Below are 12,844 nucleotides of genomic sequence, written 5' to 3' on the forward strand. Positions count from 1 at the left end.
TGGGGGGCAATGACATGGTGACACTCGGGAGACGAGTACTACTCGAGCGAGTTTTGTCTACTGTTAGTTGGCTTGCGAGAAGGATCCCGGGGTGCACGATAGCATGGTCCCACATTATTCCCAGGAAGGTATGGCGGGGGCCTATCGGTGTCAGCTCTGAACCATTCGGTAAAAAAGGTCAACAACAAACTTGGTAGGTTGTTTCGCTCTGCGCAGTTGCACAGTATTCCGCATGGATGCATTCGGGGGGATCACATGTATCTAGAGGATGGGGTTCACTTGTCCCGGGAGGGGAATGTTTTACTCATAGGAGACTTCATAGCTTGGCTAAGGGGTTTGAGGAAGCATGACCTTTAGGAGGAGTGTGGGGGGGCCGGATAGCCGGTCAACGGTAAGGTCATGATCGGTGAGCAGTAATTTCAAGGTCCCTAGAGAGGGGCGCCACCCAATATGGATGGGAACGCCCGGGGGAAGGTGGCCATTGGCCCCTCCCACGGGGAGGCGGCACCCACTAAGTATGGGTCGTCTAGGGGAAGACGGCCATAGGCCCCTTCCAGGGGAGGAGGGGGCTATATGCACCTCCTACGAATTTCCTGGGGCCCGGATATCCGCGACGGCGGATGTGATAGACAGTGTGGGGTGGGAGGGGGAGTCCACGCTGCCTTCTTACAGTCACCTCACACGGGTCCTCGGACGACCTCTAAGATGGCGTCGAGTTAAATGGGGGGCCCCGCACTACAAGGGAAATTGGAGTTGGCACAGAGGGTACAGTCCTCGGTGCGGCCGCCACTCACACCGTGAGGGCGAGAGTTTTGGTAGTAGGGATCTGACACCAGTTGCGACCTTGCCGTTGGCCCGTAATGCTAGGATGTACAATTTTAATTTAGAAAGTATGCATTGGCAGGATGTTAGACTTGGCTAGGAAAACCTTTGTACTAGAGATTTGTTAAGGTTAGCCAATAAACATGTCTTCATTGAAATGTAATAAATGAAAATTGTACATGATATGAAACGTTTATTTTAATATTTTAATTTTGTTTCATATTTTAATAAATACGGCCGGGAGGGTGACTCCCTCCCGCCTTCCAAAAGTTCAGAACTGCGTCCGTCTTCCCATCCTTGGGGATTTGTGTTGGGAGGGGGTAACAGGCATCCCGGCCATATCATATACTTGGTCGATTACCTCAAAAGTCGTAAGAATGATATCCATATTAGAAAACGTAATCAGATCAGGCACCTCTTTCTTTTAGTCCTAGAGTTTAGAGGGTATCTCTATGGGGTGATCCTTTGAAAGTTTCAAGCTTATGTAGCCCACAGCCAAGACATGCTGTCTACTCAGCTGAGGAGGATTTTCCCTAACACCATGGATGTCTCCGGTTAGCAGGTTAGTGGGGCTCTTCGGGTACACAAACGAAAACTAGTAGGGTGATCCATTAAATAAAAACCCAAGCTAGAACATTGGTGGAGCCATGTCATATGGCTTATACTTTCTTAGTAATATCTGTGGGTTTGTTGAACAAAATTAATGTCATAACTATGAAAGACTGATTCTACACACACCATCAGGATATGTTCGCCTTAGTCGCTCACATATGTACCTCGATCCTGACCAGGTAACAAAAAGATTGTGCAACCTCAGAACATGACAACTCTGACTTCTCCAGGAAACCATGGAAACAGATCTAGAACCTTTTCGGTTTGGTAACACATGCATACCCAAAGAGATACACACCATAACATTTACAATTTTATTGAAGCATTGTGATTCTTGCATAAAAAATGTGGGCTGCAATAATATCCAGAAGGAAAAAGAATAACATGATCAGCATTACAATAATGGTGAAGAAGATAAACAATTAAACCATTTTACTATTATAGAGAATACATGATTGCCTATAAGTACTGTAATATATTGTACTCCTACCTAGCATTACCTATCCTAGGGTGGGTCAATCTGCCACAATCCCTGTAGGGTGATCAAATTCCTCTGTTACCTGTGGGAAACTGTCATCAGGGTGCGTGTCTCAGTGGAGAGCTGGGCATTATTATTTCGCAAGAGGTAAACAGGAATCAGCTGAACTGGAATTCTGGTGCAGAGTGATCTATCAGTGCCAGCGAAATGCTCCTCTAAATAAACAAGGGAGTGATGTCATTTATATAATAAACATCACCCATGTTTCCATGCTGAAGTCTCAGCCAGGCTTCTATTGTTGATGTTCTATGATAGCTCTGTTGCTGAGCGGACAATAAAAAATAACAAGACTTTATAAAGAGAACTTTGCCCTTGTACAGAATGTTCAAGATATTTGATAATATGCCTTCAAGGTGGAAATGTAAGCAAAACCATTGCATTGAATGTTATCCTGCATAGGTACTCAGCAGAAATATGTCAAATGTCAGCGAGTTTAAGAAAAGAAAGCAACATAAAGAAGTGAGCATGTAAAATAGAAGTGCTCCTACCCGGGCCAAAATGTGACCACATGACACCCTGTTCTTGAAAACTCAGGGCCATCCAAGATTTCCTTCAACTCTTCTTCAGCTGCTAGACTCTACTAACTCTGAGTCCTGCCCTGCTAAGAAGTGCTAATCCAGTCCTGGGCATTGAAAGTGGGTTATACAGCTTCTTTCCTTCAAAAAGTGATGCAGTGATGACTTTGCACCAATCAGAACTGATGCAGTGCCCTCCGATGCTGAGCAGTGTCAATCCAAAGACATCCCTGAGCAGCTCGATGACAACATGGGTCCCGACAGCAAGGTTCTAGGCCAATACAGGCCCGATACGTAGACCTCCCTGTGAGGCTCAACAACAACGCTGCACCTGAATTGTAAGGGGTTTGACGACACCGCGGGACCTGAGTGCATTGCTTGATGATGACACATTGGCCTGACTGCATGAATCGGAACTGTTGCATTGAGACTTTGACGTTGACACTTGCTTCATCCAAGGTGCTTTTTCAGCAGGTCCTGTGTGGGTCATTTAGTTGGCCTGCCCTCCATTGTGGTCGCCCTGATCTTGGATTTATCACCGTCTAGCACGACCTCAAGTAACTCCTAAACGCCATTGACTTTTAAGAACTATATTGCAGTCTATACTTTAAAAATTAAATCTCAAGTTCTACTTATTGGATGTTTGTTGTTTTGGTCTTGTTTTAACCAGATAAATATTGTCTATTTTTCTAAACTTCTAAACTGGTGTGGAGTCTTTTAGTGGTGTTTTTACTGTGGTACTGTAACTAAAGTGTGCACAATTATTCACACATTGCCTCTTGAGTTAAGCATGACTGCTCTATGCCAAGCGACCAGTGGGCAAGCACAGGTTAATTTAGGTTCTGTATCTGACTCACCCTGACTAGGATTGTGGTCTCTACTTGGAAAGGGTGCAAGCCTTTTCCAACTAGAGACCCTGGGGCATATTAGCAAGAACGTTGTTAAAATTATCGGCGTTTTAGCGGCAGGAAACTGTGGCTAAAACAGTGATAATGTGCTTGCTAATTTGCGTTATAGAATTCCAATAGAAGCCCAAATTATATGTCCTGCACATCTAACCTGGGCTTCTATTGGAATTCTATAACGCATATTAGCAAGCCTATTATTGCCGTTTTAGCTGAAGTTTCATGCCGCTAAAACGGAGATAATTTAAACAAGGTTCTTGCTAATATGCCCCAGCCGCGGCCGGTAGTGGGAGTACCGGTAGTGGGAGTACTGGCCGGGCGGTGACGTGGGGAGGGGGAGGAGCAGGGTGGGGGCTAGTAATGTATAGAATCCGGACCTTAGCAACTTTCGTTGCGCGCACTGCATCACCAAATGCGATGCAGTGTGTGCAACAAAATTCGTTTTATTTATTTTTAAATTTACTTACCTGTTAAGATCCAGATTCCATACATTACTAGCCCCCACCCTGCCCCTCCCCCTCCCCATGTCACCGCCCGGCCAGTACTCCCACTACCGGCCGCAGCTGTATAACCCCCGATTTCTAAGGGAAGTTATATCTACCTAAAACTTTGAGGCTGCATATCTTCGGTTCTACTAATCAGATTTTCTTTGCTTTATCATCTTATTTATTAGAAAGTACTCTAATTTTTTAATCAGTCTGTGTGCTGAATGAATTCCTCATCCTTTGCTTCTAAGTAAAGCCTGACTGGTATGTGCCAAGCGGCCAGAGGGTTAAACTCAGGTTAATTTAGTGACTTTTGTGGTTGTTGCCAGAGTGGGGCGTCAACCCTCACCCCAACAAATAACACAATATATTGCAGGCATACTTTAGTTGTGCTACCTGTATCTACTGAGGAGGTGGGAATTATTGCTTACCTATTTTCCATTCCTGAACATTATCATGAATATATTTACACATTGTAGAAACCCAAATCAAGCCGACTCATCATTGCCCTTGTGATTGTACCATAACATTGAACCTAAAGTTGGATGTGCTCTTTGTTTGTTGAATATATACATTGCCTCTGTATTATTCTAAGTCTGGTGTGAGATACATTTTTATTATCAGTTTGAGATGGAGTAAGTAAAGTCAATAATATTTATGGTTTATCAGATTTATATTCAGTTCTTGGTACTAAAGATATTCATGGTTGTATCAATTGTACTTAGATAGGAGGTGCTGGGTTTACTGAAAAATGCCTGATGGTAATAGCATGTTGAATGTAGATTTGGTGGTACTAACCTGAAGATCGTATGGTTGCTGTATGACGTACATCTGTCTTAACCTTCTTTGTTCTCTCTTTTAATGTTCCATATATAGGTGTTTTATGTTGTTTTATATCAGGATCAAGCTGTATATACTTAGATGATCCCAAATATGAAGACAAATCTTCTGACTCTTCATCAAACTCAAGATTGGATACAGCTGTAACACAATTTAAACCTAATAAAAAAGGGGGAAGAGATTCAGAGGTAAATTCAGTTTAAGACCTAAAAGCGGAGACAGAATAAATGATTTCAACTTAGCAATTCAAGGCAAGCACTGTAGAAAGAGTAATTTTAAAATTTGTGTTTCAAATGCAGACATACATGATTATACCATAAATGTATCTTGTACACCAGCATCACAGGATGAATAATAATAACTTCACAGTAGATAATAAAACATATACATCCTTTATCAATTAAGGTATATACAGTTCAATTTAGATTGTTGACTCCATACTTTCCATTCACCAATATTGGGAGCATGGGTCCTACACAACAGGGGTAGTGGAAACTGCCTCGCTTCAGTTCTCCTCCATTATGCACTGTCCCCCAAGTGAGCGTCTCTGAACTAGAGAATCTACTTTGGGGAAACCAGAGGTGGAAATTCCACTAATTCCTAATTCAATGTTCCCATAACATTTTAAATGTGTTTTCAAGCGTGTTATGTGAATGTGCATGGCAATCTTCACTGTGCTAAATCAGCAATATAAAAGTGGCAGACCTGACACTGCAGATCATGCACTGCCATAGTGTGATTCTTTGGCAGCGATAGCAACATACTATGATGTTCACAGAGGCCAGGATGTCTCCTACTGTTGAATGTCTGCATTTAAATCACCTCAAGATAGTGAGGTTTAACTGCTGTGGTGCTGAAGGAGGATCAACCATTTTGAAACAGATCCTGCAATGCAATTAGTTTCTTAAAACAGGCCAATAATTCATTATTGATCTTGAATTTACCCTAGACACAGGGATATCGTAAAACAGTATTGATACAGGCCAATATGTGGCAATAAATTATATGAATTTACATATATATATATATTATTTTTTTTTTGTTACACTTCTTCGCTGTGACACGACAGAAAAATGGGCGCACTCCCTCTGAATTCCACAATTAGATTTATTGCAATCTTTTCAGCATGAAAAGAACATGATCGTGTTGTTTTCATGCTGAAAAGATTGCAATAAATCTATATGGCTGAGATACCCGCCACCCCCTCTCAACACAATCCCCAAGAATTGGGAAACCGGAAACAGTTCTTGAACTTTTGGAAGGCGGGAAGGGAGTCACCCTTCCCGGCCGTATTTATTAAAATATGAAACAAAAGAAAACATTAAAATAACAGTTTCATATAATGTACAATTTCATTTCCACATTACGATGTTTGGCTAACCTTAACAGATCTCTAATACAAAGGTTCTCCTAGCCGAACTAACATCCTACAAAACATTTGACTTGAAATTGTACATCCTAACGTTAAGGGCCAACGGCAAGGTCGTAACCGGTGTCAGATCCCTAAACCAGAAATACCCCCCTCACTTGTGAGAGGAGCGACCGCACAGAGGCGTACCTCAAGTGCATTTACCAATTTCCCTTTGTACTTGACGGGGGCCCCAATAAACTCGACGCCATTTAACGGTCGTTCGAGGACTCGTGTGAGGTGTCTAAAAAGGTAGCGTAAACCCCCTCCCGCACCCCACACAACTTACCCATCTGCCGTCGCAGATGTCCTGGCCCCGGGAAATTCCCCAGGAGGGGCCGTAGCCCCTCCTATCCAGGAAGGGGCCTTGACCACCTTTCCTTTCCTTCCGGCGGACTCTCCTTAGACAGGACCGCCTCCCCGTTGAGGGGCCAATTGGCCACCTCCCCCGCGCGCTCCCATCCATAATGGGTGACGCCCCCTCATAGGGATCTTCGAATTACTGCTCACCGATCATGACCTTACCGCCCGACCAAAATAAATACGACAGTTCTACCTAAGTTACTAAGATTTACAAAGCAAAACAACATTTATTATCAAGCGTAACTACTGATCAATCCTTGTTCAAAATTACTTTATTTGCAAAACATACTGAAAATAACCAATCTTTATTGCATCTTTAAGAAATTTCACGACAATCATCACAACCTGTAAGAAAACAGGAAAACAAAGATACTATATCAACTGTATTCACAACGAATTGCTGTCCTCAGGGGCTGGTGGGCGGGTCAAAATTGCTCTTCGTTCCGTCTCGAGCTCACGCGCAGCGGGGAGGTGCAGCTTCAGAGCACAGGAACAAGAGGATGCTTTCTTGGCTTCCGCTCCTTTTATCCGTCTTCAGGGTGGGCGTGAACCCGCCCCCGCCTGCCTCCGAGGGCGTGGCCGGCCGCGTCGGTGTCTAGGCCAGCCCACTCTAGGGCGGGAAAAAGGCGCGCCCCGGCTACGCCGCTTCGGGCATACCAGCCGAGACTCGCCTCCCGCCCAAGATGGCTTCCCGGGGGGATCGTGGTACTCCACCATACGTTCGGGGGGACCGATTGGTCGCCCCTTTCCATATGGCTGAGATACCCGCCACCCCCTCTCAACACAATCCCCAAGAATTGGGAAACCGGAAACAGTTCTTGAACTTTTGGAAGGCGGGAAGGGAGTCACCCTTCCCGGCCGTATTTATTAAAATATGAAACAAAAGAAAACATTAAAATAACAGTTTCATATAATGTACAATTTCATTTCCACATTACGATGTTTGGCTAACCTTAACAGATCTCTAATACAAAGGTTCTCCTAGCCGAACTAACATCCTACAAAACATTTGACTTGAAATTGTACATCCTAACGTTAAGGGCCAACGGCAAGGTCGTAACCGGTGTCAGATCCCTAAACCAGAAATACCCCCCTCACTTGTGAGAGGAGCGACCGCACAGAGGCGTACCTCAAGTGCATTTACCAATTTCCCTTTGTACTTGAAGGGGGCCCCAATAAACTCGACGCCATTTAACGGTCGTTCGAGGTGTCTAAAAAGGTAGCGTAAACCCCCTCCCGCACCCCACACAACTTACCTATCTGCCGTCGCAGATGTCCTGGCCCCGGGAAATTCCCCAGGAGGGGCCGTAGCCCCTCCTATCCAGGAAGGGGCCTTGACCACCTTTCCTTTCCTTCCGGCGGCCTCTCCTTAGACAGGACCGCCTCCCCGTTGAGGGGCCAATTGGCCACCTCCCCCGCGCGCTCCCATCCGTAATGGGTGACGCCCCCTCATAGGGATCTTCGAATTACTGCTCACCGATCATGACCTTACCGCCACAGGCCGGATAGTTGACCGGCTATCCGGACCCCCCACAACACTCCTGCCTAAAGGTCATGTCATAAAGTCTTTAGCCAGGCTATCAGGTCTCCTATGAGTAACTCGTTCCCCATCCGGGACAAATGAACACCATCCCCCGAATACATACTGTCCCCTTTAATACAACCATGCGAAATAGAATGCAGTGTACTTGAACGGAACAGTCTACTCACTTTATTATTAATTTTCCTTACTGAATGATTCAGAGCAGAAACAGAAATAGCCCCCCGCCACACTTTCCGTGGGATCATATGGGACCATGCAATTGTGCACCCTGGAACTCTTCTTGCCAACCAACTTACCGTGGAAAGCATCGCCTCAAGAAGAAGTCGTCTACCAGTGGTCACCAAATCATTGCCCCCAAGATGTACTATGACTACAGACGGCGGTGACCTCGTCCGCCCTAACAAACCCTCGAAAAATGATCGAAACTGGTCAATACAGAGCCCGCACTTTCCGTAGAAGGACACACTGTACCCGTATTCCCCGGCCACGTGAATCATATCACCTGCTTTGAATACGTCCGCGGCACGCCTCACGTATGAGTGGCCCACGACCCACACCTCCTTTTTCACAGCCGGTAATGTCTGACCGCTGGCCCCCCGGTGTCGGGTCGACTGGACAGTCCGCCCCGCCTCGTAGGCTTGCGCAACTGAAAACCAAACAAAACAAGAAGCGTGAGTACATCATTACAGCTTCACAACATGTGCAACCGCACATACCTCTTATAACAGTTCGAGGACCAACGCCCCACACGTTTTACTTGTTCGACATTCAGACCCCTGGCTGTAGCTTCCGTAGCAGCCCCTATCCGAAAGGAATGGGTCCCAAAGTCGCCGGGGTTCATGCCCGCGGCAGAAATCGACATCGCAAGCACCCGCTGAAACTGAAACCTCGTCAGTGGGGTGGCGTCAGCGTGTCTTAACAAGGTCCCCCCCCATGCTGCCACCCTCTGCGCTAAAAATTCCTCTACGCACCTAACAGGGCACATGGCAGACCCGGGAATCCTCTGTATGATTACGCAGTCCCCGATTGCATCCTGATCGGATTTGGACCTGACAAACAAGACCGTCATTGTCTCCTCCCTGACCTGAATGTGTTCCCGGCACAGTCCCCCCATCGTATCCTGCTTGTTCTTTGCCACTAATTCGCTTACCCGCATAGCCCCATGGAATGCTAATGAAAATGCGGCTCGGAACAATACTGCTTCGTACTGGGATGAACATGTTACCGGTAGCACGGATAATAACAGGGCCAACCTATCCAGACCTATCGGGTGCCTATCATCTACTCTGCGACCCTCAAGGCGTTGCCACCCACGTAGCGCTTTCTGCACAACGAAAGACGCTGTCGGGTCCTGGATCCCATGAGCCCTTGCCATGAAGGAAATGGCGGCCCGATGCCTCTGAGCCGTAGCTACTGACTTGCCTGCGTGACGTAAAGAGAGCAGGAATCTCACTACACATTCTTCCAGACCCCAAAGCTCCCTCCCGGCAGTACCCAAAAAGGCCCAATAGGAACGGAACGCCCCTTCATATGCCTTCCTCGTCCTGGGTGCTAAACTCTCTCCCACGAGGTCTTGTAGTTCGGGGCACCGAGAGACCAGAGAGCTTCGGGAAAGGGTGCCGCCACCGGGTCCGCTGTGGGCAGAAAACCCCAGAAGGCCTGCATACGGAAACGAGAGAGCGCATCAGCCGCTTGGTTCATCACCCCCGGCACGTGTCGCGCCCTAAACAGTACATTCAGCTGCATGCACAACAACACAATTTCTTTTAGCAGTCTCAGAATCAATTTGCAACGTGCTGCCTGACTATTGATACACTCAACCACGGTCATGTTATCAGACCAGAACACCACAGAGTGATCCTTAAACCCTTCTGGCCATGTTTTCAAAGCCACTAGAATAGGGAACAGTTCGAGAAAAGCAATGTTACTCGTCAACCCGCACTCATGCCACCATAACGGCCATTTTTGAGCCGACCATTGTGTACCCAATATGGCGCCAAAACCCACACTCCCCGCCGAGTCCGTCCATAGCCCCAACTCCTCGGAAGACACTGCTGGTTTATTCCAGACAATTCAACCATTGAAATCCGCCAGGAATGCAATCCAAATGCGCATGTCCTGGCGAACCTCTGCCGAGAGTCTCGTACGATGATGTCCTTCCTTCAAGCCGACCATGGAGTGTGCAATTGAGCGGGAAAAGGGGCGCGCCATCGGCATTACTCTTAGGGCAAAATTCAACTGACCCACCACCTGTTGTAATTGATGCAGGTTCACTTTCGTTGCACGAATACATGTCTCAAGGGATAACCTGAATTTCAACACTTTTTCTTTAGGTAATCGAAAACAACCTTCCACCGAGTCGAGCTCGATCCCCAGAAACTCGATCAAGGTCGAGGGACCCACCGTCTTACCTGGCGCCAACGGCACACCGAATTGATTCATTAGGACACAGAATTCATGTAAGGCCTGTCCACACTCGGAATCCCCGGCTGCCCCCAGAAACAGAAAGTCATCGAGATAGTGCATAACATGTTGAAAACCTGTCTTCCTCATGAATACCCTCTGCAGAAAACAACTGAATTTCTCGAAATAGGCACATGAAATCGAGCATCCCATTGGCATACATCTATCCATGTAATAGCGACCCTGGAACTGAAAACCAAGGAGACGCTGATCGTCTGGGTGTACCGGGAGCAACCGGAACGCTGACTCGATGTCTGATTTGGCCATCAGCGTCCCGGGCCCCAGGCGATTCAACATGGCAACGGCCTCATCGAAAGATGCGTACCGCACCGAACATACTTCCGGGTCTATCGCGTCGTTCACGGAAAGACCACGTGGGGCTGACAAATTATGTATCAGCCGAAACTCACCCGGGTCCTTCTTGGGGACCACCCCTAGTGGTGAACACACAAAATTAGGAACTGGTGGCAAATCGAATGGACCGGCAACACGACCTCGAGTCACCTCTTTCCCAATCTTGACCTGCACCACCGCCGTGTGCTGTAAGACCGACATTTGATTCTTACAGTCCGGTACCCCCCGAAAATCCCCCACTGGGATGCGGAAACCATATGAAAACCCGTTCCGTAACACCCCAGCGGAAGCATGATCTGGGTATTCGCTGAGCCAAGGAATCATTGCCATGGTATCAATCGGGGTTGGTAAAGGCGCCCCTCGGACTATTTTAGACCTGTTTGGCGCCTCCCTTACCACCGTTATCACCCGTTTTGGCTCTGCACATGGACTCAGGATGGGATGGCTGCCCGCATCCCCCACACTCATGTCTGAATTTGCATGACCCCTGGGGCCTGGTACATTTGCCCCTGTTAAAATTCCAACAAATCCCCCTCTTACCCCTGTTGCCACTCGGCTTCGAGTGGAACTCGTTACCTGCACCCGTCCGAAAGGGCGTCCCAGAGTTTTGGCGGGAGGATTCCCCCCCGTTACTCCCTACTAATGGCACCTTCAACATCCCTGTACTCTCCATTTTTTGCCAAGACACAGAGTCGTAACAATCCCAAGACAACAACGGGTTGTGTTCTTTAACTTTTCTAAACAGATTATCATAGCAGAACCACTGATTGCCCCCATATGCCACAGAATACTCCATAATACGTGACTGATAAATGGGTAACTCGGTCAACAACTCAGGCCTGCGCTCCCCCATGATGGAAGTAAAAATTCCCCACGCTCTGCCCCAAGTCCCAATGGTCTCGTCGACCTTAAAGGCGGCCATTTTTGCGCGCCAAACACTCGGATGCATGAGCTCCTTTTGACTCTTTACATGCTCGATCTCGTAATGGTCGGTAAGCAATGAAAACATGTTTACATATTTATCCGCCCAAATCAATTCCTTGATTTCTAGTGGGACGTGCTGAGCAATCTTCTCCTTTCGAGAAGGTGCAGAGTCCCCCCCGCAATCGGCAATGGCCGCTTACCTGAAGTAGACCCCACGCTTGACGCCGAACTTGGGCCTGCTGTACTTCCAACCGCCGGGACCTGTGGGGGAACAGAAGATGGCGTCTTCGCAGCCTCCCTAGATTCCCGCAATTGCCTCATCACTGCCCGGGCGTCGTCAGCCGTGGCGCCCTCGCTATCATTTCCCAACCACGCTGCCAATTGTGCCGCTAACTCGGGGGGCATATCCTCCCTGTTCACGGGGGTGACCACCACAGGAATTGGATTCCCTTCTTTCGGCACCGGGATTGGCTCCTCACGTGGGGTATCGGGAACCGGGGTGTCTCCCCCAAGTGCTCCCCTTCTGGGCCTCTTGCTTTTTTCACTGGGAACCGCTCCCTGTAAAGGCCGTTTCGTTCCTCCCGGCCCGTCTTTAGCCTCCACCTTTTTCTTCAGATCGGCTATCTCCTTCATGAGCATGCGGAGCATCTGCTCGGTACCGACCCGCTTTCCGACTTTCTTAGGCATTCTCAGACGGGATATCTGTAAGACAAAAAGAAAGATTACAACGCTCAAAATTGCTCTTCGTTCCGTCTCGAGCTCACGCGCAGCGGGGAGGTGCAGCTTCAGAGCACAGGAACAAGAGGATGCTTTCTTGGCTTCCGCTCCTTTTATCCGTCTTCAGGGTGGGCGTGAACCCGCCCCCGCCTGCCTCCGAGGGCGTGGCCGGCCGCGTCGGTGTCTAGGCCAGCCCACTCTAGGGCGGGAAAAAGGCGCGCCCCGGCTACGCCGCTTCGGGCATACCAGCCGAGACTCGCCTCCCGCCCAAGATGGCTTCCCGGGGGGATCGTGGTACTCCACCATACGTTCGGGGGGACCGATTGGTCGCCCCTTTCCAATTGTGGAATTCAGA

General features: G+C 47.9%; 1 protein-coding gene across 1 annotated transcript in view; it reads right to left on the reverse strand.

Moving 5' to 3' along the window:
- Positions 1-12,844, reverse strand: part of LOC147672479 (uncharacterized) — a 234,907-nt gene that overhangs the window by 146,639 nt on the left and 75,424 nt on the right. Inside the window, exon 2 of the mRNA XM_086948008.1 lies at positions 4,676-4,876. Coding sequence (XP_086804134.1) covers positions 4,676-4,876 — 201 coding nt within the window. The remainder of the gene's footprint in view (positions 1-4,675; positions 4,877-12,844) is intronic.

The sequence above is a fragment of the Lissotriton vulgaris genome, unplaced genomic scaffold (assembly GCF_964263255.1).
Source record: "Lissotriton vulgaris unplaced genomic scaffold, aLisVul1.2 SCAFFOLD_2498, whole genome shotgun sequence".
Classification (NCBI taxonomy): domain Eukaryota; kingdom Metazoa; phylum Chordata; class Amphibia; order Caudata; family Salamandridae; genus Lissotriton; species Lissotriton vulgaris.